This window comes from Schistocerca gregaria, chromosome 1 (assembly GCF_023897955.1).
Source record: "Schistocerca gregaria isolate iqSchGreg1 chromosome 1, iqSchGreg1.2, whole genome shotgun sequence".
NCBI lineage: Eukaryota > Metazoa > Arthropoda > Insecta > Orthoptera > Acrididae > Schistocerca > Schistocerca gregaria.
The window spans coordinates 941,664,245-941,691,693 of NC_064920.1; the positions used below are offsets into that span (position 1 = coordinate 941,664,245).

Consider the following 27,449-nt stretch of genomic DNA (forward strand, 5'->3'; position numbering starts at 1 on the left):
TCAACCTTTTCGGCCTTATATGATGGTCCCCTCTCGGGTTTGACCTCCATCTTTCTAAATTGTTCCAAAGAGCGAGCCACTTGGGGAAGGGCACCTTACATGGTGCACTGTATCTGTCGTGCATTGAGACCTTTAGCCGGCTTTCTCGTCGTTGCAGTGGTGTCCTGCTCGTTTTCCATTTCTTGGGCGAGGATACGTCCCTGGGTGCGATTACCATGCTGCACTGTGCAGTGTTGCTTTTCGCTGCGACGACGACCTTATACATTTTTGCACCTAAGATCCAGCACGGTAGCCATTCCGTTGTGGTGGGGCCGCCATGTACCCTGTTGGTTGTAGCCCCCTGACAACACAGGGATCGCTCTACTGATGCCTGCGCCGTTTACTCCTATGTATGCCAAGGAGTAGATGCCCATCTCCCTGGGGCATCAGGACTCCCTGCAATAGCCATCCTGCCAGGTGGCTCTTGCCGTGGCTGGGTGGCACCCGTGGGGAGGGCCCTTGGTCGGAGTAGGTGGCATCAGGGGGGATGTCCCACAATGAAGCGTGGTACATCATCTCTTGCTGGTGGCCAGCCACCAGCAGTCTCTAAGCGTTCAAGGGCTCATTTTAAAGCTAACGTTTATGACCCCAAATCGTTCCCATCCCTGGCCACACCATGGGAGGAACGAAAGGCAATGAATGATAGTGACATGTATTCGCGCAGGTATCTCGTCTGTACCAGAGCTGATGGGGAATCCTTTGTATCCATGAAGCCTCAGTTCTTTGTAGAGCATTTGGAGGACAAGTTTGGGGAGGTGGAGGGCTTGTCTAAAATGCTCTCTGTGTCAGTTTTGATAAAAACAGCATCCTCCGCCCAGTCACGCCGGTTGCTTGCTTGTGACAACTTGGGGGATGTTAACGTTACCATCACACCACATAAGAGTTTAAATATGGTCCAGGGTGTTATTTTCCAAAGGGACCTACTTCTGCAGTCTGATGACGAGCTGCGCGCCAACTTAGAGCATAGAGGTGTTCATTTCGTCCGCCGCGTTCATCGGGGTCCGAGGGACAATCAGGTTGCTACTGGTGCCTTCATCTTGGCCTTTGAGGGTGATTCATTACTGGAGAAGGTCAAGGTGATGGTCTACCGTTGTGACGTCAAGCCCTATATCCCTCCCCCGATCTCGGTGCTTTAAGTGCTGGAAGTTCGGCCACATGTCTTCCCGCTGTACTTCCAGCCTCACATGTCGAGATTGCGGATGCCCATCTCATCTCGATATTCCATGTACTCCGCCTCCCATCTGTGTCAACTGTGGAGAGCCTCATTCACCTTGCTCGCCAGACTGCAGGATCTTACAGAAAGAATGCAAAATCATGGAATATAAGACCCTGGACCGACTGACTTACACTGAGGCTAAGCGGAAATTTGAACTGCTACATCCTGTGTGCATGACGTCATCTTATGCTTCCACTGTCACTCCTGCTCCAGCTCCTTTAGCTGCACCACAGACAGTCAGCTCTCAGCGTCAGAGGACCTCACCTGCCCCCTTGACGATGGGGGCCCCTTCTCTTGCTGTTGCTCCCACACCATCTACCTCGGGAGCAGCACCCACTAAACCACCGGGGACACCAGTCCCCACTTCTAAGCCGGAGAAGTGTAAGTCTTCTTCGGCTTCTCTCACTCAGAAGGGATCCCTTGGGTCACTCCCTTCCCAGGTTCCTACCAGCGGCACAGCAGACAGCTGAAGACACAGGCCACTGGTCGTCGAGCTCCGCGATCATCTTCGATTCCGGAGACTGACTCCAATAAGCCCTATCAGCAACGGCAACCAAAGGAACAGCGAGACAAAACGACACTGAAGCCCCGTAAGACCAAGGCACCTGTGATGGCTCCTACTCCACCGCTACCTACAAGCTCTGTGTCTGGGGATGAGGTGGAGATTCTTGCGTCAACTGAGGACCTCGCTCTCGCCGGTCCCTCAGACGCAATGGATAGCATTTGTACGGGTGCTCCATTGGAGGCAGCAGGTGACCCAGCTGCGTAATCTGCCTTCCCAGTCTCGTCACACCTTTCTCAGCCATGGACAACACCATCCTCCAGTGGAACTGCAGTGGTTTCTTCCACCATCTAGCTGAGCGCCGCCAACTTATCAGCCTTCACCCTTTCCTCTGCATTGCTCTGCAGGAAACTTGGTTTCCGGCAATGCGAACCCCCGCCCTCCGTGGCTATTGGGGTTATAAGAAGCGGGCAGTTTATGAAAGGGTGTCTGGTGGCGTCTGCATATATGTCCTGAACTCTCTTCACAGCGAGTCTGTCCCTCTCCAAACACCTTTAGAGGCTGTCGCTGTTCGGGTGTGGACGCCACAGGCTGTTACTGTCTGCAGTCTTTACCTTCCACCGGATGGTGATGTCCCGCAGCATGTCCTGGCTGCTCTGATAGCCCAATTGCCGCCACCTTTCTTGTTACTGGGCGACTTTAAAGCCCATAACCATCTGTGGGGTGGGTCAGTGGCAACAGGTCGAGGCGCAATCGTTGAGCATTTATTGGCGCAGCTCGATCTCTTAATATTAAATGATGGTGCCTTCACACACTTCAGTGTGGCGCATGGCATATACTCCGCCATTGACCTTTCCATCTGTAGCCCTAGCCTCTTACCGTCTGTCCAATGGAGAGTGCATGACGACCTGTGTGGTAGTGACCACTTTCCGATCTTTCTGTCACTGCCCCAGCGTCAGTCTTCTGGGTGCCCTAGCAGATGGGATCTGAATAAGGCTGACCGGGACTTGTTCTCTTCCACTGCCGCTATTGAGCCTCTCTCTAACGATGACATTGATGCAGTGGTTCAATCGGTCACCACCGGCATCATTACTGCCGCCGAATCTGCCATTCCCCGTTCTTCTGGGTCCCCTCGGTGGCGGACTGTGCCTTGGTGGTCGCCTGAGATCGCTGAAGCGATTAAAGCTCGCCGGCGGGCACTCCAGCATCACAAGCGACATCCATCAATTGAACACCTTATCGCCTTCAAACGGCTGCATGCGCGAGCCCGCCGCATTATCCGCCAACGCAAGCAGGAGTGCTGGGAGTGGTATGTGTCCACCATTGGCCTCCATGTCACTCCATCGCAGGTCTGGGCCAAGATTCGGCACCTCTATGGCTATCGGACCCCTGTCAGTGCCCCTGCGCTCTCACTGAATGGAGCAGTTTGTACTGACTCCGACGTCATTGCAAACCGCTTGGTAGAGCACTTTGCCCTGAATTCCGCTTCTGCCAACTACTCCTTGGGCTTCCGCTCCATTAAAGAGCGGATAGAACGTCGGAGTCTTTCTTTTCGCACCCACCATCCTCAATTGTACAATGTTCCATTCAGTGAGTGGGAATTTCGCAGTGCCCTCACCGCTTGTCCTGATACCGCTCCTGGGCCAGATAGCATCCACTCTCAGATGCTGAAACACCTTTCAGTGCACTGCCAGCGACGCCTCCTCGACGTTTACAACCGCATTTGGGTCGAGGGTGAGTTTCCGTCGCAATGGCGGGAAAGTCTTGTTGTCCCCATTCTGAAACCGGGGAAGAACCGTTTAGAGGTGGACAGCTACCGTCCCATTAGCCTCACCAACGTTCTATCCAAGTTGCTTGAACGGATGGTGAGCCGGCGCTTGAATTGGGTACTGGAGTCTCGGGGCCTTCTGGCTCCGTGTCAGGGTGGGTTCCGTAAAGGCCACTCCGCCGCCGACAATCTGGTGAGCCTGGAGTCGGCCATCCGTACTGCCTTTGCCCGCCGTCAGCATCTGGTCGCTGTCTTTTTCAACATGCGGAAGGCGTATGATACGACATGGCGTCATCACATCCTTTCTACGCTTCATGGATGGGGTCTTCGGGGCCCTCTGCCAATCTATATCCGCAATTTTCTGTAGTATTGTACCTTCCGCGTGCACGTCGCGGCCTCATATAGTTCCTCCCACGTCCAGGAGAACGGTGTGCCGCAGGGTTCTGTTCTAAGTGTCTGTCTGTTTTTAATAGCCACTAACGGGCTCGCTGCGGCCGTGGGGAAATTCTGTCTCCGCTTCCCTGTATGCTGACGACTTCTGCCTTTACTACAGCTCTATTGGCATTGCAGCTGCTGAATGTCAGCTACAGGGCGCAGTCCGCAAGGCGCAGTCTTGGGCTGTAGCGCATGCTTTTCATTTTTCGGCAGCCAAGACCTGCGTTATGCATTTCTGCCGGCGACGCACTGTTCACCCGGAGCCGCGGCTTTATCTTGACGGCGAGCTTCTTCCAGTGGTAGTCACATAGGTTTTTGGGGGTGGTTTTTCATGCCCGGTTGACTTGGCTGCCTCATATTCGACAGCTTAAACAGGCGTGTTGGCGGCATCTAAATGCTCTGCGATGCCTGAGCCACACCAGGTGGGGCGCCAACCGATCTACTCTCTTACGGCTTTACCAGGTGTTAATCCAGTCCCGTCTGGGCTATGGGAGTCTGGCTTATGGCTCAGCATCCCCATCTGCGTTGCGGGTGCTGGACCCAATACTACACAGCGGGATACGACTTGCCACTGGTGCCTTTCGGACCAGCCCTGTGGACAGCATACTAGTGGAGGCATGTGTCCCTCCCCTGCGGTTACGACGCCAACACTTGCTGGCCGCTTATGCAGCCCACATTTTTAGCTTGCCTGGGCATCCCAACTATCATCTCCTGTGCCCGCAATCTGTCGTCCATCTGCCAGAACAACGGCCTCGGTCAGGTTGTACGATCGCGGTCTGAGTCAAAGAGCTTCTTTCTGGGCTTAGGGTTCTCACTGTTCCACCTCCTTTCCGGGCCACATTGCGTACACCCCCATGGTGTGTTCCTCGCCCTTGCCTTCAGCTCGACTTGGCAGAGGACCCGAAGGACTCAGTCCCTCCGGAGGCCTTCCGACGCCACTTTTATTCCGTCCTAGGCACGTATCAGGGCTCTGGCGTTGTCTACACTGACGGTTCGATGGTTGCTGGTCGTGTCGGTTATGCACTAACTCTAGGGGACCATTCTGAACAACGTTTGTTGCCGGCTGGCTGCAGTGTTTACACTGCTGAGCTAGTCGCCATCTTTCGTGCCCTAGAGTATATCCGCTCCTGCTCAGGTGAGTCCTTCGTTATCTGTAGCGATTCCCTGAGCGGTTTATGAGCTCTTGACCAGTGTTTACCTCGTTCTCGTCTGGTGACGGCTATCCAGGAGCCCTGCATACTCTTGCGCGTTTCGGCCGCTCTGTGGTCTTCGTGTGGACCCCAGGCCATGTTGGGATACCTGGCAATGAGAATGTTGACCGTCTGGCGAAAGAGGCCACCAGTACACCATCTCTGGACATTGGTCTCCCGGAGACAGATTTGCGAGCGTTCCTACGCAGCAAAATTCTGGACCTTTGGGACACTGAATGGCGCGCCCTGCCTTCACAAAACAAACTTCGGGCCATCAAGGAGGCTACCGGTGTGTGGCGCTCCTCCTTGCGGGCCTCTCGCAAGGAGTCTGTTGTCCTCTGCCGGCTGCGCATTGGGCACACATAGCTGACGCACGGCCACCTATTGCGACATGAGGACCCACCCTGTCGTTCGCACTGCCTGACACGCTCCCTGCGCTTTTAACAGATAACTCTGCTATGGCTGACATAGTTTTACGTTTTATTCGGTCAGGGGGTTTTTATCGTTTAATCTAAGTGTTTCTGTTTCATTTTATTGTATTGTGTTGATTCTGGCCTTTGGCCTACGATTTTAAACTGAATTTTTAATGTGTTCTCGGTGGTTGGCTTTTCCTTTTTTATCCCTCTGGTCGGCCAACCACCGCCACACTCTGTGTGGTTTTACTTTGTTTTGTCTGTTCTTTGTCTGAGTATTTCTTGTCCTGTGTCGTCTGCCGTCTTTCCTGTTGTTCGTTTTTCTTCTCTTTGGGTGGTTTTAGTTTTTTGGAAAAAGGGACCAATGACCATAGCAGACTGGTCCCTTTAATCCCCCAAACCAACCAATAATTTAGGGTAAAACAATTAGGAGGAAAATTAGCTTCTTATTTAGATCTTTGGACAGGTTCTACCCATGAGGACATTGTTAGGGAAAAGAACTGGAATTCTAAGATTCAGAGAATGGAATGGAATGGGATGGAATGGTAGGCTACAAAATTTAAAATGGGAAATGGAGAGGTTGAAGTTGGAAATGGTGGGAATTATTGAGGTTCAATGACAAGAACAACTGAACTTCCGGCCAGATGAGAACAGGGCTACAAATACAGAATCGGAGCAGGTAATGCATGTCATTCTCAATGGAGAGAAGTCTTCCGAAGTAAGAGTGATTTCAGGTGTGCCGCAGGGGAGTGTCGTAGGACTGTTGCTATTCACAATATACATAAATGACCTTGTGGATGGCATCGGAAGCCTTTTTTATGATGATGCTGTGGTATATCGAGAGATTGTAACAAAGGAAAAATGTACTGAAATGTAGGAGGATCTCCAGCGAATTGACGCCTGGTGCAGGGAATGGCAATTGAATCTCAATGAAGAAAAGTGTAATGTGCTGCGAATGCATAGAAAGAAAGAAAGATCCCTTATCATTTAGCTACAATATAGCAGGTCAGCAACTGGAAGCAGTTACTTCCATACATTATCTGGGAGTATGTATTAGGAGTGATTTAAAATGGAATGATCATATAAAGTTGATCGACGGTAAAGCAGATGCCAGACTGAGATTCATTGGAAGAATCCTAAGGAAATGCAATCTGAAAACAAAGGAAATAGGTTACAGTACGCTTGTTCACCCACTGCTTGAACACTGCTCAGCAGTGTGGGATTCATACAGAGGGTTGATGGGGGGGGGGGGGGGGGGGGGAGAGAGAGAGAGAGAGAGAGAGAGAGAGAGAGAGAGAGAGAAGATCCAGTGGAGAGCAGCGCGCTTTGTTACAGGATCATTTAGTAATCGCGAAAGCATTACGGAGATAATAGATAAACTCCAGTGGAAGACTCTGCAGGAGAGACGCTCAATACCTCGGTATGGGCTTTTGTTGAAGTTTCCAGAACATACCTTCGCCGAGGAGTCAAGCAGTATATTGCTCCCTCCTACGTATAACTCACGAAGAGACCATGAGGATAAAATTAGAGAGATTAGAACCCCCACAGAATCAATCCTTGTTTCCACGAACAATACGAGACTGGAATAGAAGGGATAACAGATAGAGGTACTCAAGGTACCCTCCACCACACACTGTCAAGTGGCTTGTGGAGTATGGATGTAGATGTAGAATAGGTCTAATAATGTGTAAGAAAATAGGAATGCAGGTAATGTTCTATAAACAGCATAGTGAACACATTACCATAGTCAAAATATTGTGGTGTGACATGTTCATTGAGAATAAAATTTTACCCTTTTTCCTCTCAAGTCAAGGTGTCTGCCTTTACACATTGTTTACATATTATTTAAGGAGAAAACTTCCCACTGTGCACACATTTGTTTGATCTCTCTCTCTCTCTCTCTCTCTCTCTCTCTCTCTCTCTCTCTCTCTGTGTGTGTGTGTGTGTGTGTGTGTGTGTGTGTGTGTGTGTGTGTGTGTGTGTGTGTGTGTGTGTGTGGACGTGTGGACGTACGCGCATGCAGATGTGAGCGAAGGGTGGGTACAGGACATGGCCAAAGTGCAATGGTGATTGATCATCTATCTCCAGCTGCTTTGGTGGTGGCTTGGAAGGCACAGAGGAAGAAGCATAGCCGATAATGACAATGATCAGAAACAGATAAAGAAAGTTTAATATGTTGACAAAAAAATAGCTAATGTAGAATAATGAAATTTCGGAAATACATTTGTCTAGGTAGCGTATTTGAGATTATCGTTGTAAGAGCACGGGTCAATGTAAATGCGAGAGATAAGCCATTGAAAGTATGAAGCTGGAGTTATCTGATTATTTCCCATATGTGCTCAATTGGAGACATATCTGGTGACTGAGAAGGTCAGGATAACATGTCGACACTCTGTAGAGCGTGTTGGGTTACAATAATGGTATGTGGGCAAATGTTGTCCTTTTGGAAAACTCCCTGTAATGCTGTTCATGAATGGCAGCACAACAGGTCGAATCATACAGATTTGCAGTAAGGGTGCATGGGAGAACCATGAGTGTGCTCCTGCTATCATGAAATCGCAACCCACACCTTAACTCCGGGTGTCTAGCATGCAGGCAGGTTGGTTGCAGGCCCTCAGTTAGCCTCATTCTGACACACACAGCTATCAATGGCACTGAGACGGAACCAGCTTTCGTCTGAAAACGCAACAGACCTTCACCCTACCTTCCAATGGTCTCACGACACCACTGAAGTCACAAATCGCAGTGGTTTTGAGGTCAGCGGAATGCATGCTGCAGTGCATTTGGCTCTGGCTCGAAGCTGTCTTTAAAGTAACTAATTTGTAACAGTTCATTACCACCGTGGTGCCAACTGCTGCTCAAATTGCTGCTATAGACGCAGTATGGTGCACCAGAGCCGTATGCTGAATACAGTGGTCTTACCTCTCAGTAGTGCCACATGACAATTCGGAGCCCGGTCTTCTTGCGACTGTACAGTCTCGTGACCTCCACTGCCAGCAATTGTGTACAGTGCCAAGTCTTTGAGCAATATCACAGAAGGAACGTCCAGCTTCTTATAGCCCTTTTACATGACCTTATTCAAACTCAGCGAGATGTAGATAATGGCGTCTGTGTCACATTAAAGGCATTCTTAACTAACTTCAACTCTCCACACCCAGTCTCAAAGATAACTAAAGCTTGCAAACCTGATTTGCATAGTCAGATTAGTGCTACTAGTGCCACTCTTAGGCAGTTGGCACAGAATTTGAATAGACTTCATCTTTCAGATGTAGAAACACGCCTATCAACTTTCATTTATGCATCACAATTCCTTTTTTGGTTTTGCAATTGTATTTTTGCTCTCAGTGTAGAAACTTCATTTGTTCAGAGATTCGGTTCTGTTCTGTTGTAAGACTCTTTGGAGATTAATAAGAGATCTGTTCGCTTAACATTGTAATGGTTGCATCAGAGCAGCAATATACAGATGAGTTATTTAAATAGTTCTGTTTTTTCATAGCTTGGATAGTTCGAAGCTCTTTTCCAGCACTTGACCCTCTGCAGACTGTGAATAAGTTGCACAGCAAGATTTTGTGGCACTGAATAGCAGGTCTACTACATTAAGAAACTTCAAGAAGGCGATAGTATAAGCAAAGAATTAAGTTAAGTAGTATTAGGGATAACATCAAGGTGACAGATCGAAAGAGGTAACACATCTTCTTGGCTCCGTCTAGCTACAGAATAGTGATGTTACATTCCATTTTGGTGATAATGAGAGAAGCGAAAAGCAACCTGAGTAAACAGGCAAGAAGATATAGGCGAGCAAAAGTTTTAATGTTGTCCGATATAATTTAAATATTTAATAAATAATCATTTTCATCTAGTAAAAACTGAAGAAATTTGGGTTGTTATAAGGAATAAAATACAAGGGTATAGTTGACTATAGCAACATGGTCAGATGTATACATGCATGTGAATAAAAAGTTTTGGCATGTGACTCAAGAAGCAGTACACAGACTACAAGGAAGAATTAAGAGTGATAATTTAGAGGCTACGAGTTCAGCAACAGCAGCTTCCAATGATATGTCAGCAGCGGCCAGTCTAAAAGACTACATTGCAGCTTTGATTTGCAGTGCAATGGTTGGTCAGCTGGCCACACCACTATTGCATAGCAGCTCATCTCTGTAACAGAACCCGTGCAAAACACATAAGCAATGCAGTTCAGTTTGCTATGTGCCCGGTTAAGTGAGCTGTAAACAGCCACATTCTAACAGTTTTTTATATATTATGCCAGTCACCACACACGAGATGGAAGAACAATGATCCTTATGAAAGAGCAAGTAGAATAGCCAAAAAGTTAGAGCTAGTTGATACCCTTGGACAAGCATTAGAGGAGGTACGTACAAAAGTAGATAAAATTTCTAAAATAGAAGAAACTGTAACAAATTTGCCAAAGAAGATACAGTCCAAACAAAATAAACAGAGTAACCTGGTAAGAAATAAACTGAACAGTTTAAAGAGGTACATGATAAACCTAAGGTGTTAAATACTCAAATCTCAGGTATGCGAAGTCGGTAGACATGTTAGAACAAAATTAAGACTTTTTTTTTTACCGGTTTGGAGGAGTACCTACAGGAACTGATTGAACTGAAAGTACAAAGGATGTCTAAGCTGTTAATGCTACACCTAATTCCTTAGGTGATGCTCTAGAAAACAAAATAGATTTCTGTATCATAACAGATATATTAGAGTATGAGAGTATCATAAACCCACATATGATTATGTCAATGAGGAACGGATTTTTGATTTCACTAAATGTTGAGAATGAAGACATACTAGTAATGATATTCATGTGTGTATCAGATTTAAGCTGTGTGGTAATAGGAGTGTAAATGCCAATGAGCATCTAAAGGAAGCTTTAAGATATGGACATAGTTCTTAAATGAACTAATATTGGGTGAGAGAAATATGCTGCTTAGAAACTAGATGTTCCTTGCCAGGCATTGCTGTGGCTCAGTCTGGTTAAATGGAAAAGAAAGAAAATAAGAACAACACATTTCTAATATGTCTATTTTGTCCTCTTCCCCCTCCCTCTTCCTATGTCCATCTCCACTTGCCCCCTCTCTCTGTCAATTTCCTACTTTCTGCTTTCTATATCCATCTCCTCTTCCCCCTCTCTCTGACCTTGAGCCATCTTAATTGTTACTGCAAATTCATATTCTGAAGTAGTATTGTGATCATAATCCAGTAAGCCATAAATACAACTTTCCTGCTTCGTAACATTTCACTGTTATATATTTTATATACGTGTTGTTAGGAGCATAAGTGTGGATGTTGTGGTCATTGGTACCTTCGTATGTACCCACTCCCCCTCCCCCGTCCCTCTCCCTCTGCATCTAACAGTCTTCCCACAATCATGCCACACAATTGTAACTGCACACTACTAACTGGACTACACCTGTCAGTATAGACATCCTTGTGTCCACACTTAAATGCTGGACCTGCTGCCAGGGGAAAATAAGAATTAATTGCTCACACTTGCCACACATTTTTAGAGATACTAACCAACCTAAAAACATACTACTGCTAATAGCTATAACTGTTAGTCTGCAAATCAAGTAAACAATGAAGTAATGTTCAGTACACTGCCCTCGGTCACTAATAAAGATATCTGCACTTGTGCTGGTACTGCGAACGGCTGAAGGCAAGGGGAAACTACAGCCATAATTTTTCCCGAGGGCATGCAGCTTTACTGTATGATTAAATGATGATGTCGTCCTCTTGGGTAAAATATTCCAGAGGTAAAATAGTCCCCCATTCGGATCTCCGGGCGGGGACTACTCAAGAGGATGTCGTTATCAGGAGAAAGAAAACTGGCGTTCTACGGATCGGAGCGTGGAATGTCAGATCCCTTAATCGGGCAGGTAGGTTAGAAAATTTAAAAAGGGAAATGGATAGGTTAAAGTTAGATATAGTGGGAATTAGTGAAGTTCGGTGGCAGGAGGAACAAGATTTTTGGTCAGGTGAATACAGGGTTATAAATACAAAATCAAATAGGGGTAATGCAGGAGTAGGTTTAATAATGAATAAAAAATAGGAGTGCGGGTCAGCTACTACAAACAGCATAGTGAATGCATTATTGTGGCCAAGATAGACACAAAGCCCACGCCTACTACAGTAGTACAAGTTTATATGCCAACTAGCTCTGCAGATGACGAAGAAATTGATGAAATGTATGATGAGATAAAAGAAATTATTCAGGTAGTGAAGGGAGACGAAAATTTAAGTCATGGGTGACTGGAATGCCAGATTAGGAAAAGGGAGAGAAGAAAACATAATAGATGAATATGGATTGGGGCTAAGAAATGAAAGAGGAAGCCGCCTGGTAGAATTTTGCGCAGAGCATAACTTAATCATAGCTAATACTTGGTTCAAGAATCATGAAAGAAAGTTGTATACATGGAAGAACCCTGGAGATACTAAAAGGTATCAGATAGATTATATAATGGTAAGGCAGAGATTTAGGAATCAGGTTTTAAATTGCAAGACATTTCCAGGGGCAGGTGTGGACTCTGACCACAATCTATTGGTTATGAACTGTAGATTAAAACGGAAGAAGCTGCGAAAAGGTGAGAATTCAAGGAGATGGGACCTGGATAAACTGAAAGAACCAGAGGTTGTATTGAGTTTCAGGAAGAGCATAAGGGAACAATTGATGGGAATGGGGGAAAGAAATACAGTAGAAGAATGGGTAGCTCTGAGGGATGAAGTAGTGAAGGCAGCAGAGGATCAAATAGGTAAAAAGACGAGGACTAGTAGAAACCCTTGGTTAACAGAAGGAATATTGAATTTAATTGATGAAAAGAGAAAATGTAGAAATGCAGTAAGTGAAGCAGGCAAAAAGGAATACAGATGTCTCAAAAATGAGATTGACAGGAAGAGCAAAATGGCTAAGCAGGGATGGCTAGAGGACAAATGTAAGGATGTAGAGGCTTATCTCTCTAGGGGTAAGATAGATACTGCCTACAGGAAAATTAGAGACTTGGAGAAAGGAGAACCACTTGCATGAATATCAAGAGCTTTGATGGAAACCCAGTTCTAAGCAAAGAAGGGAAAGCAGAAAGGTGGAAGAAGTATATAAAGGGTCTATACAAGGGCGATGTACTTGAGAACAATATTATGGAAATGGAAGTGGATGTAGATGAAGATGAAATGGGAGATATGATACTGTGTGAAGAGTTTGATAGAGCACTGAAGGACCTGAGTCGAAACAAGGCCCCTGGAGTAGACAACATTCCATTGGAACTACTGACGGCCTTGGGAGAGCCAATCCTGACAAAACTCTACCATCTGGTGAGCAAGATGTCATACAGGCGAAATACCCTCGACTTCAAGAAGAATATCGTAATTCCAATCCCAAAGAAAGCAGGTGTTGACAGATGTGGAACTTACTGAACTATCAGTTTAATAAGTCACAGCTGCAAAATACTAACGCGAATTCTTTACAGACAAATGGAAAAAGTGATAGAAGCCAACCTCGGGGAAGATCAATTTGGATTCTGTAGAAATGTTGGAACATGTGAGGCAGTACTGACCCTACGACATACCTTAGAAGAAAGATTAAGGAAAGGCAAACCTACGTTTCTAGCATTTGTAGACTTAGAGAAAGCCTTTGACAATGTTGATAGGAATATGCTCTTTCAAATTCTGAAGGTGGCAGGGGTAAAATACAGGGAGCGAAAGGCTATTTACAATTTGTACAGAAACCAGATGGCAGTTAAGAGTCGAGAGACATGAGGGAAACAGTGGTTGGGAAGGGAGTAAGACAAGGTTGTAGCCTCTCCCCAATGTTATTCAATCTGTATATTGAGCAAGCAGTGAAGGTAACTAAAGAAAAATGTGGAGAAAATGGAGAAGAAATAAAATCTTTGAGGTTCACCGATGACATTGTAATTCTGTCAGAGAAAGTAAAGGACTTGGAAGAGCAGTCGAACGGAATGGACAGTGTCTTGAAAGGAGGATATAAGATGAACATCAACAAAAGCAAAACGATGATAATGGAATGTAGACGAATTAAGTCAGGTGATGCTGAGGGAATTAGATTAGGAAATGAGACACTTAAAGTAGTAAAGGATATAAAATGTAGACTGGCAATGGCAAGGAAAGCGTTTATGGAGAAGAGAAATTTAACATCTAGTATAGATTTAAATGCAGGAAGCTGTTTCTGAAAGTATTTTATGGAGTGTAGCCATGTATGGATGTGAAATGTGGACAATAAATAGTTTAGACAAGAAGAGAATAGAAGCTTTTGAAATGTGGTGCTACAGAAGAATGCTGAAGATTAGATGGGTAGATCACATAACTAATGAGGAGGTATTTAATAGAATTGGGGAGAAGAGAAGCTTGTAGCACAATTTGACTAGAAGAAGGGAGCGGTTGGTAGGACATGTTCTGAGACATCGAGGAATCACCAATTTCGTATTGCAGGCAGCGTGGAGGGTAAAAATCGTAGAGGGAGACCAAGAGATGAATACACTTATCAGATTCAGAAGGATATACGTTGCAGTAGGTACCAGGAGATGAAGAAGCTTGCACAGGATAGAGTAGCATGGAGAGCTGCATCAAACCAGTCTCAGCACTGAAGACCACAACAACAACAACAACAGTTTGTATTCTGACAAGAGAAATTCTTGTGCTGTCATAATTTAGATGATAGTGTGATGAGTAGTATTAGGGCTCTTCCCCAGACTGACAGTGCATAAATTCAGTGTTACGGTTTTTTTAGGTGGTTAATTCTCTATATCAGATGACATCATTTGTCAAACACATGTGCGTTTATTAATATTTTGCCCCCCTGTATTATTCTTCTGATATGTAATGAATTTGTGCTGTTAGGTGTATGAGAATAATGAATTTGTGCTGTTAGGTGTATGAGAATGTGAAAGTAAGTGTGCCATTTCAGTAACATTTCTTCTTGATAATTCTGATATATTTTTAAAGTTTTATGTAGACTCTTCCTATTTAATTGTTATAGACTGAGGAGTCAAAGAAACTGGTTCACCTGCTTAATACCAGTAGGCCCCCTGCGAGCAAACAGAAGTGTTGCAACACTGTGGCATGAACTTGACTAATGTCTGAAGTAGTGCTGGAGGGAATTGATACCATGAATCCTGCAGGGCTGTCCATAAATGTGTAAGACTAAAAGGGGAGTGGAGATCTCTTCTGAACAGTATGTTGCAAGGCATCCAGATATGCTCAATAATGTTCATTTCTGGGAGTTTGGTGGCCAGCAGAAGTGTTTAAACTCGGAAGAGTGTACCTGGGGCCACTTTACACAATTCTGGATGTGTAAGGTGTTGCATTGTCCTGCTGGAATTGCCCAAGTCTGTCGAAATGCACAATGCACTAAATGAATGCAGGTGATGGACAAGAATAAATGCAGGTGATCAGACAGGATACTTACACACGTCACCTGTCAGTCGTATCCAGACATTTCAGGTGTCCCATATCACTCCAGCTGCCCACACCATTACAGAGCCTCAGTCAGCTTTAACAGTAGGTTTTGACTTGACAGACTGGTCCATTACCTTGTTAGCAGTACAGGAGGGCAGTAGAGCACTTTAACTATTATTTCATTCTGTAATCACTGCCTTGACAAACTGATGAGTGAAATTCCTGAAGCTCCCCATAATTTTTATCTTGACTTAGACTCTGATCAGTGTTCACAGCCCAGTGTCACACCATCTGCAGCTGCATTAAACTATCACCCTTTCCATGTCTTCTAACTACGTCTGCATCCATATTCCGCAAGCCACCGGAAGGTGTGTGGCGGAGGGTACCTTGAGTACCTCTATCGGTTCTCCCTTCTATTCCAGTTTCGTATTGTTCGTGGAAAGGATTATTGTCGGTATGCCTCTGTGTGGGCTCTAATCTCTCTGATTTTATCCTCATGGTCTCTTTGCGAGATTCACATAGGAGGGAGCAATATACTGCTTGACTCCTCGGTGAAGGTATGTTCTCAAAACTTCAACAAAAGCCCATACCAAGCTACTGAGCGTCTCTCCTGCAGAGTCTTCCACTGGAGTTTATCTATCATCTCCGTAACACTATCGCGATTACTAAATGATCCTGTAACGAAGTGCACTGCTCTTCGTTGGATCTTCTCTCTCTCTTCTATCAACCCTATCTGGTACGGATCCCACACTGCTGAGCAGTATCCAAGCATTGGGCGAACAAGTGTACTGTAACCTACTTCCTTTGTTTTCGGATTGCATTTCCTTAAGATTGTTCCAGTGAATCTTTCTGCTTTACCGATGATCAAATTTATGTGATCATTCCATTTTAAATTACTCCTAATGCGTACTCCCAGATAATTTATGGAATTAACTGCTATTAGTTGGTTCATGTTGCTTGTCTAGCTTTTTCTCTATTGGAGACAAATTTTATCCATTTTGTCTTATCAGCATTTCATTTTAATTTCTATTATACAGAATTTCCATCTGTAAGCTTTTCATTTTTATTTTGTTAGCTGTTCAAGGTAATGTAAATAAAGACACACAATTCAATCTTGGTTGGTGATACGTAGTATACAATCTCTTCCCAAAACTGTTTATTTTCTGGTGCTGGGCCAAAAAAGTCTCATCTGTAGAACAGTTCAAAAAGGGATATATAGGGAAATTTAGTTTATTTCAAAGATCATGAGTCATTTTTCAAACAAAGTTCAAGAAAATAAGCTGCAGTGAATGATTTCTCTGTGTTCTCAGAGCAACCTACATACATCAGTTTTGTAATGTCCTTTGATGTTAGGTATTTTCATGTGAGAAGACATCATTATAATTTAACATTTGATACTACATATGTTTTCATTATTTAAAATTTACTAGATTTAATGTAGGAGTCCATGTAAAGTCTTTTAATACTGTTTTGATTTTTTTAACGATTCCAGGCAAAAGTATTCTTTAAATCAGATTGCTCAAGATTCAACAGTGCATCTCATAAACAGTGCGTGTGCAAAAGGTGTTAGAATTGCAGAAGTGTATGTTGACACAGTTGGAATGCCAGAAAAGTACCAGGTAAGCTTCTTTAAGTTTATGCTCAACCAAATGCTCTCATCAGTTATAAGTTTGGATTTTGGAAATAATGGTTTCTATCCAATTTCTCAATTTCAGGCAAAGCTTTCTGCTATATTTCCTGAACTTAAGATCACTGTGGCAAAGAAGGCTGACGCTACATATCCTATTGTTAGTGCTGCTAGCATATGTGCTAAAGTTTCTAGAGACCGGGCACTTTCAGTATGGAAGTTCACAGAAGGGTTGGAACTAACAGCTAAAGAATTTGGAAGTGGATACCCCAATGGTATAAATTGTGTGACATTACCTTTTATTATAATCACATTACATGCTTGCATGACCTTGTATGCTGACGGTTAGAGCAGTGCACAGAGATAAGCAATGTGGTTATTTACTAATCACATGATATTATATATTGCAATTGATCTACTCTCACAAACTTTAGTGAATCAAACGGTGGAAAATCCAGGATGGAATAATGACAATATTGTGAAAAGGATAGTTACTACTCACCATCATCATGTTTGACAGTCTTTTTGTTGTGCCTATCTGCAAATCAGCATCTCCACTACATGGTAAGCAGCAACTATCCTTCTCATAATATTGCCAGTCTTCAGTGCAGGATTTGCATTTACCTCTCCATTTTATGCTATTCCAGTTCCTACTAGCTTGCATTCTGAATATTTAGTAATATTTGCAATAGCTCTTTAATTGTATACAACTTTGTGTATAAACATTCTTTTTAATTCCAGACCCAGTAACTAAAAAGTTTTTAATAGAGAACATTGACCCGGTATTTGGATTTCCACAACTTGTTAGATTTAGCTGGTCGACTGCAGATAAAATATTGCAAGAAAATGCTGTGCAAGTTGAGTGGTATGTAAACAAATATTTATTATTATGATAATACTGTCAAAGCATGACTTATAAAAGTCTACTCTGACATATTAGCCATGTAATTCATTCTGTCTGATTCATTGATCACAAGGTGACTTAAATAAACATTTGAGAGGTACCATGTTGGCCTGTTCATGGCCAAGGTTATGGTTGACATCTGTGTGTCCTTAAAGTACAGGGTTATTCTAAATGATAGACCCATTTTCAAAACTTCACATTTATTCTACAAATCCAAAATGAACAAGCTTTATACCATTGAAAAGAGGAATTTTCAAAGTCTTTTTCCATAATGTTTGAAATAAGTTTAATAAATTGTTATTAATTAGTTTTTAATAGTTATTTAATAATTAAAAATGTGGTAAATGTTTAATATGACCACCATTGGCTGCATGGCAAACATAGACACAGTAGACAAACTTGTCCCATCTACACGAAAATGTATCTGCTGTTAGTGAGTGCATGGCAGCAGTGATCTGGTTCTGCAGATAGTTCAGAATGGTTGGTAGGGGCGGGATGTAAACAGCTTCCTTCACATAACCCCACAAGAAATAGTTCCAGGGTGTTGAGATCAGGAGGTGGCCAGAAGTGCAGAGCCAGGTCCTCAAGTCCCCTGCGACCGATCCAGCACTGAGAAAGGGAGTCATTCTAAAAGCCCCATACATCACAGTGCCAATGACAATGAGCTTCGTCCCATTGGGAAATGAAGCCCTGTGAATTTTCCAGTCCATTATTCCAATGTGTCCAGATATGTGATTCCTGTTAGTTCTTTCCTCAAAGAACAATTGTCCATAAACCTTTGTATGGTATACGGCACAGAAAACGTTGATCTTTGGTGAGTCTTTCGTATTGCATTTGTGAATGTGGATTTTCCAAACCCCATATGCGGACATTGTGTCTCTTTGCTTTACCACTAAGGTGGAATATCGTATCTTCACTAAAAATTACATGCTATAGAAATGAGTCATCCTGCACCTTTGCTAGCACATAACAACAAAATGTGAGATGCTTCCCTTTGTCATTGGGATTGAGAGCCTGAACAAGTTGTAATCGGTAGGCTTTGTACAGCAAACACAGTCTCAGAACTTTCCATACAATTGGTTGGAGTATTCAAAGTTCTCGACTGGCTCGATTAGTAGACTTACTGGGACTGTACATAAAACATTCTTTAATCTGTCAGACATCATCCTCTGACACACGCGGTCGGCCTGTGCTTTTTCCCTTGCACACACTCCCAGTCTGTTTAAATTACTTAATCCAACAGCTAATGCTTTTGCAAGCTGGTGGTTGAATACCAAATTTAATAAGAAATGCCCGCTACACTGCAGTTTGCAACTCACTTTCGTGAACTTGAGAACAAAGGAAACCGTGTGCTCCACAGTCACCATCTCACTCACAACTGACATAGAAACAGAATGACAACCCTATTGTCACGCAAACTATACCGGCCACTTTTGAAACCATCACCACCCATCTGCCGCTGCCCACCAAAAACTTTGAAACTTCCTCCTTTCATCGGTATAAAGCTTGTTCATTTTGGATTTGTACTTGAATACCTACAAATTTTGGAACATGGGTCCACCATTTAGAATAATCCTGTATAATGTTAAATTCAGAAAGAGAAACCTGGGTTGGGTCGTAATAAACTTCAGGGGACACAGTTACCAATAAAGCTGAGAGAAACACACACAAATAACAAACAACACTCCTACATTTTGGCATCTTCAGAGAAGAAAAAGAATATGTCGGGAATCCAGAAAATTCATTTGATAGTAGGTGCTCAGGTCTCTTTAGTCAGGCTGTTCACAGAGTATTAAAACTCAGACGTGATCTTAGTGTTTTATTATTCTCAGCTACAGTGCCGCGTTCCTCTCTGTCATCAAGTCCCACGATGCCGAAAACGCCACTTTGTTGTCTGCAAAGCAGCTTGGCACGGAAGGCAGTGACCCGTGCAACATACTGTGGCGTGCCGGCCATGTACAGCCATGGTGTTTTGATAACATCTGGCTGCACCAGCAGCCGAGTCATCAGCCTTCGTCCCTGTTGCCTCAGATCCGCTCGCTGGGATCCGCAGGGCAGCCCACTGCATGTTTCTTTGGCATCATGGTTAAGATCGCGGGGACAACAAGCACCTACAATCCAACAGCCATATCTACGGCCCTTGCCTCGGAATGCCTCCGGCATATGTTGGGAGCCAATAAGACTGCCCGCAGTAGCAAGCCATCGAATGGCCTGTCGTTGACTGGCTGCGGACTCCACATTGGCCTCAGAGGGTCGAACCAGCGACCTGCCGTGGACTGGAACACAGGTGCCCCATCAGCTGCTGTGTGTAGCTGGTGTTGCGACACACCCCGCCATCGAGGAGAGCTGCCACATTTGAATTCCCCTCATTAGAAAACCAGCACCTATTTATAAGCGGCTGTGCACCTCTGTTTTGCTAATGGGCCATTCCGAGTCATGTACTCATAACACCTAGGTAGGCCAGTGGACCCCTTCTGCCTGTAACTTACGCCATGCAAACTGCTGTGTTTACTCTTTTCAGAGGGTCTATGGCCCTGCGGCCTCCATTCTACTTCACAACCACTGGTAAGCATAACTTATTGTCAACAGGCTCGCACCTGGCTGTAACTTGTGAGCTCAGAAATATTGCACCAAATCTTAACTTTTTCCTATCTTAAACAGTGGTACCACTACATTACTCCCCCCTTCGGAAAGACTTGGTCCCCATATCGATCTCTAACTGCTCTTAAAACTCGTTCGAGTTGGCACGTATTTATGACATATTTACTTCTACTATTAGAAAACTTAGACGTGGTCTATTCCTCTTAAAACACATGATATGAGACAAAAAGGAAAAATTCCTTACTGGATAACCACTCTACTTAATGCTCGATCAACCCCTTACCTACCCGTCTTACGCCCTCGGTATCCTACCCACTAGGATTTGGACTACTGGCGGTTCCCTCTTGGAATTGGCTGTCCGCCTGATCAGAGTGAAAACAACACACAACAAAGTTAAGGCTGCGGTGCCACCTGGCACAGAGGTGCTCCAAACGATCGCTGCTTGTCGTTGCCTTTCCCCATATTGAGCGACAAGCTGTGCAAGCTGTTTGGATGATATGTGGATGATATGCACACCTCTTGCTCTGTAATGAACAGGTTTACGGATCTCAACAGACCTGACTCCAGAGTTTGATTTAACAAGGTCAGATTCTGCCTTGGTAAAACTTGTAAAGTTGCTTCTGGCCAATACAGCTGTGGCTGTGTAACATTCAATTGCACGACTCCTGAAATTGGCGCTGGCAGATGGAAGGTTGGTCCTATTATGTTACACACAGTTCCAAAGACTTCTCGAAATTCCCCCCCCCCCCCCCCCCCCTCTCTGCGTTCAGCTACCCTTGTTTTCGTCTTACCCATGGCACCACTTCCTCCATTCGTCCTACCTGCTTCCATAGTGTCTAATAAGCCTCGTGCAATTTCTTATACTTAAATTGTAAGACATTTCCAGTGGCAGATGTGGACTCTGACCATAATCTATTGGTTACGAACTGCAGATTAAAATTGAAGAAACTGCAAAAAGGTTGGAATTTAAGGAGATGGGACCTGGATAAGCTGAAAGAACCAGAGATTGTACTGAGTTTCAGGGAGAGCATAAGGGAACAATTGGCAGCAGTGGGGGAAAGAAGTACAGTAGAAGAAGAATGGGTAGCTCTGAGGGATGAAGTAGTGAAGGCAGCAGAGGGTCAAGTAGGTAAAAAGACGAGGGCTAGTAGAAATCCTTGGGTAACAGAAGGAAATATTGAATTTAATTGATGAAAGGAGAATATATAAAAATGTAGTAAATGAAGCAGTCAAAAAGGAATACAAACATCTCAAAAATAAGATCGACAGGAAGTGCAAAATGGCTAAGCAGGGATGGCTAGAGGACAAATGTAAGGATGTAGAGGCTTACCTCTCTAGGGGTAAGATAGATCCTGCCTACAGGAAAATTAGAGAGACCTTCGGAGAAAAGAGAACCATTTGTATGAATATCAAGAGCTCAGATGGAAACCCAGTTCTAACCAAAGAAGGGAAAGCAGAAAGATGGAAGGAGTATATACAGGGTCTATACAAGGGCAGTGTACTTGAGGACATTATAGAAATGGAAGAGAATGTAGATGATGATGACGATGATGAAATGGGAGATACGATACTGCGTGAAGAGTTTGACAGACCACTGAAAGACCTGAGCCGAAACAAGGCATCAGGAGTAGACAACATTCCATTAGAACTACTGACGGCCTTGGGAGAGCCAGTCCTGACAAAACTCTACCATCTGGTGAGCAAGATGTATGAGACAGGTGAAATTCCCTCAGACTTCAAGAAGAATATAATAATTCCAATCCCAAAGAAAGCAGGTGTTGACAGATGTGAAAATTACCGAACTATCAGTTTATTAAGTCACAGCTGCAAAATACTAACACGAGTTCCTTACCGACGAATGGAAAAACTGGTAGAAGCCGACATCGGGGAAGATCAGTTCGGATTCCGTAGAAATACTGGAACACATGAGGCAATACTAACCTTACGACTTATCTTAGAAGAAAGATTAAGGAAAGGCAAACATACGTTTCTAGCATTTGTAGACTTAGAGAAAGCTAGTGACAATGTTGACTGGAACACTCTCTTTCAAATTCTAAAGGTGCAGGTGTAAAATACAGGGAGCGAAAGGCTATTTAAAATTTGTACAGAAAGCAGATCGCAGTTACAAGTGTCGAGGGGCATGAAAGGGAAGCAGTGGTTGGGAAGGGAGTGAGACAGGGTTGTAGCCTAACCCCCATGTTATTCAATCTGTACATTGAGCAAGCAGTAAAGGAAACAAAAGAAAATTTCGGAGTAGGTATTAAAATACATGGAGAAGAAATAAAAACTTTGAGGTTCGCCGATGACATTGTAATTCTGTCAGAGACAGCAAAGGACTTGGAAGAGCAGTTGAATGGAATGGACAGTGTCTCGAAAGTTGGATATAAGATGAACATCAAAAAAAGCAAAACGAGGATAATGGAATGTAGTCGAATTAAGTAGACTGACAATGGCAAGGAAAGTGTTTCTGAAGAAGAGAAATTTGTTAACATCAAGTATAGATTTAAGTGTCAGGAAGTCGTTGCTGAAAGTATTTGTATGGAGTGTAGCCATGTATGGAAGTGAAACATGGACAATAAATAGTTTGGACAGGAAGAGAATAGAAGCTTTCGAAATGTGGTGCTACAGAAGAATGCTAAGATTAGATGGGTAGATCACATAACTAATGAGGAGGTATTGAATAGAATTGGGGAGAAGAGGAGTTTGTGGCACAACTTGATGAAAAGAAGAGACCAGTTGGTAGGACATGTTCTGAGGCATCAAGGGATAACCAATTTAGTATTGGAGGGCAGCGTGGAGGGTAAAAATCGTAGAGGGAGACCAAGAGATGAATACACTTATCAGATTCAGAAGATGTAGATTGCAGTAGGTACTGGGTGATGAAGAAACTTGCACAGGATAGGGTAGCATGGAAAGCTGCATCAAACCAGTCTCAGGACTGAAGACCACAACACCAACAACCACCCTTCCTTTTTGATGTGCTTCGTCTGGTTTGAATCGATTACTTTTTTTGCTTTTATCTGATAAGTGCCATTTTCTTTGTTATAGGTGTTTGTCACTGTAAGCTGAAAATACATTACTGTACTGTCGTGCATTGTTCGTAGCATTCTGATAGTGGCATAGTACATGTTTACGGCCTGTCACTGCTCCCGGCATGGCTTGCTTTTGTGCATGCTACCGCAGCTTTTGAAAAAAAAAAAAAAAATTGGGGGGGGGGGGGGGGGGAGGAATCGTCTCATTTGCGAAACAATGACAAGAGACTGCTATTTGTTGTTTCTTACTCTGCTGCTTTCTTTCGATCAACAAGAACCAAATAATAGACTGAGTATGATAGAACATGTTCTGAACGAGAGTTCTTCGAAAATTTTTCTTCGTTTGAAAATGTTAGTGGCCGCTTCTTTAATACATCAAATTCTGCACAGATATGAGATTCATCTTAGATTTAAAAGTCTAGTCAGTTGCCGTGGTTCATTTCTGACTGTATCACTATTAGGCATAAAAATAATACGAATATAAACATGAATTGTAAATAAAATAGAAAGAAACTTCCACATGGGAAAAATATATTAAAAATATATTAAAACAAAGATTCCAAGACTTACCAAGCGGGAAAGTGCCGGCAGAGAGGCACAATGAACAAAACAAACACACACACACACACACACACACACACACACACACACACACACACACAGAATTACTAGCTTTCGCAACCGATGGTTGCTTCTTCAGGAAAGAGGGAAGGAGAGGGAAAGACGAAAGGATGTGGGTTTTAAGGGAGAGGGTAAGGAGTCATTCCAATCCCGGGAGTGGAAAGACTTCCCTTAGGGGGAAAATAGGACAGGTGTGCACTCGCGCACGCACGCGCACACACACACACACACACACACACACACACACACACACACACACACACACACATATTCATCCGCACATACACAGACACAAGCAGACATATTTAAAGTGTCTGTGTATGTGCAGATGGGTGTGTGTGTGTGTGTGTGTGTGTGTGTGTGTGTGTGTGTGTGTGTGTGCGCGCGTGTGCGTGTGCGTGTGCGTGTGTGCGTGCACGCGCGAGTGTACACCTGTCCTTTTTTCCCCCTAAGGGAAGTCTTTCCGCTCCCGGGATTGGAATGACTCCTTACCCTCTCCCTTAAAACCCACATCCTTTCATCTTTCCCTCTCCTTCCCTCTTTCCTGAAGAAGCACCCATCGGTTGTGAAAGCTAGTAATTCTGTGTGTTTTGTTCATTGTGCCTGTCTGCCGGCGCTTTTCTGCTTGGTAAGTCTTGGAATCTTTGTTTTTAATATATAAACATGAATTGATACATATATTCTTCCACGTTTGCTGTTGTCTCACTCTAGTTTCGTAGGCAGACAGGATTTAAATGAGATAGCAGCAAACACGAAGGAATACATGGGAAAATGTTTATATTCGTATTATTCTTATGGTGAAGAGAATACTGCATGTGATTCATATTTCGTCGGGTTCCTATTTGTTAGCAACCATCTCTTCTCACAGGTAGGAAAAAATTCAGAACATAGAGTTGGCCATATTGACAAACATCCCAAACAGTCTTGCCAGTCGGATTTTCACAGTACATTTAAATTCTGCTACATTCGAAGATGAACAATGCAGAATTTGTATTTACTTTGTTGAATAATGTATGAAAATGCAGTGGTCGAAACTCAGGACGGAGAAAAAAAGCTCGTCTTCCACCTTTCTTTTTTTAAGAAAAATTTATTTATTGACTCAGAGGTTTTGGCGCCAGTATTTATCTTTGTGCCTACAAATATATTCGATGGCAGAAGTTAGTTGTGGTGGGACCTACCAACATTTTTGAGAACTTCCGCTTGCTTTGCACTCGATTCTAAGCTGCAGGCGTTTTATTGGATTACAAAAATCGGAAAAAAAGAGCGGCTTAGATTAGAGTAAAAACGGTAGTTAGAGGTCGACCTGGGGACCAGGTCTTTCCGAAGGGGGAAATAATGTAGCGGCACCACTGTTTAAGACAGGAAAAAGTTAAAATTTGGTGCAATATTTCTGAGCTCACAAGTTACAGCCAGGTGCGAGCCTGTTGACAGTAAGTTATGCTTACCAGCGGTTGTGAAGTAGAATGGAGGCCACAGGGGCCATAGACCCTCTGAAAAAGAATACACACAATGGTTTGCATGGTGCAAGTTACAGGCAGAAGGAGCCTACTGGTCTACCTAGGTGTTATGAATACATGACTTGGAGCGGCGCATTATCGAAACAGTTGCACAGCCACGTTTAAATAGGTGCTGGTTCACTAACAAAGCTTTCAAGTGTGACAGCTCTCCTGGATGGTGGGGCATGTCACACCACCGGCTACACGCAGCAGCAGATGTGGCACCAGCATTCCAGTCCATGGCAGGTCGCTGGTTCAATCATTTGAAGGCAACGCGGGGTCCACAGCCAGCCAGTGACAGGCCATGCCACAGTTTGCTACTGTGGGTAGTCTTGTTGGCTCCCAACATATGCCGGAGGCATCCCGAGGCATGGGCTACAGATGCAGATGCTGGATCTTAGGCGCTTGTTGTCACCACGATCTTAGCCACGCCGGCAAGGAAGCACACCGGGGGGCCGCATTGCGGTTCCTAACGGGCAGAGCTGAAGCTACCGGGGCGAAGACCACTGAGTCGACAGCAGGCGCCTCCTGACGTCACAACTCCATGGCTGTACAAGGCCAACACAGCAGTGCGCTCCACGGGTTGCTGAGGCAGCCATTGCATGCTAAACCATTTTGCAGACAGCGAAGTGGTGTCCTCAGCATTGCAGGAGCCGGTGACGCAGACAGAGTGGAATGGGGGCACTGTAGCTACAAATAATAAATCACTTGGTAAACTTGAGTTTTAATACTGCACATCCTGACAGTTTCCATCGTCGTCCAACATCCATCTACACTGACGATGAGAAGCCACAAACTGAACTGCAATGCTTCTGCTATGTTCTACCAATGAGAAGAAATCGTGGAGGGGGGTAGCAGTAAACAGAACAGTATTGCCAATGACATATTAAGAACCTTGAAGTTCTCTCAGACCAATATTTTGGTTCAGGGTTTAATGCTGCATCAAATTGTTTATCATCAGAATGTACTATGTTTTACTTCCAGTGTATTCTTTGACATTGCAAATAACTGAGAATAAATTTTAATTGTAGGGAAGAAGAAGATGACAATGCTGAAGCAGACAAATCAAATACAAGCATTACTTCATTTTTCCAAGTTGAGAAGAAAAAGAAGAGATCTAAACATCCATTTTTTGTACATAGAAATCTCTCAAATCTTGAAACGATGTGATTAAAAGTGTATCACATAAGTATCTTGTTTCTCCTTGATTCCCAAAACTGTATGTGTGAAGGTGGAGACAGCTGCTAACAGGGAGGAAACTTTCTCTGAAAAATTAGGCACTGACACAGGGAATAAATCTGGATTATGTACACTCAAGAGCCAAAACATTGACCACTGCCCACTGCGAGATAGAATGACACCCGAAAACATAACAAACATGTGACACATGAAGGATAGTGCAGAAGTAGAGGAGATATGACTGTGAAATCATTCTACAATGGAACTTTGATTTTACATTCTTTGATTGTACACAATAAACTCGTATCCCTTGTGAAAAACCTCTTAAGATAAATGCTAAAAATTCCTCAGTTTTATGTGTCTTCCTATTAAGGTTTACCTCAGCTCTACTTTCTTACTCAATGTCTCGCTTTACTATATACAGTTTTCTTCCTAATGACATTTGATGAGACTGAACGAGTTGTAAGTGGCACAAAAGACACACAGTTCAAACCACAAGTGGTAGCAGAGTTGAGGGAATATTTTTGGCTGTTGCTGTGAGGGGAGACACGAGAGAAAATGCTGATGTAATTGACCAACATTGCCAACACAACTTGCAATGTTTAGCTTCAGTGCACAATTATGATAAAACTACTGCTGGGTCATGGCAGCAATTGAATAACAGGACAATCAATGCGAAGTGTTCTGTACCTAGCCAGTACGTGACAATGGGGCTTTTTCCATGAGCCACATTGTCAACATTTTAAATTCAAACACTGAGTCTTGAAGAATGTGTTTGGCCGGAATCAGGAAACGTGACCATTTCTGGCTAGTAGGCTCTCATTGGTTGGCAACGTGTTGGGTCACCCAACAGCCAGCACAGTAATCACACCACACAAATCCAGTTTTACACGAGCTGCTAACTAGTAAAAATCGACTACTTGAAGTGTGTGCACCTTCCATACGTACATGTAAACCAGTGATCAACCACAACTCTAGTGTGTCTGTCATCCATGAT

The 27,449-nt window shown here is 43.9% G+C and overlaps 1 protein-coding gene across 1 annotated transcript in view; it reads left to right on the forward strand.

The window, feature by feature from the left end:
• The window catches only part of LOC126275675 (ribonuclease H2 subunit A), a 41,243-nt gene extending 14,781 nt beyond the window's left edge, over positions 1-26,462 (forward strand). Inside the window, exons 3-6 of the mRNA XM_049977217.1 lie at positions 16,485-16,611; positions 16,708-16,894; positions 17,361-17,484; positions 26,305-26,462. Coding sequence (XP_049833174.1) covers positions 16,485-16,611; positions 16,708-16,894; positions 17,361-17,484; positions 26,305-26,443 — 577 coding nt within the window. The 3' untranslated portion in view covers positions 26,444-26,462. The remainder of the gene's footprint in view (positions 1-16,484; positions 16,612-16,707; positions 16,895-17,360; positions 17,485-26,304) is intronic.
• Positions 26,463-27,449: the final 987 nt, after the last annotated feature.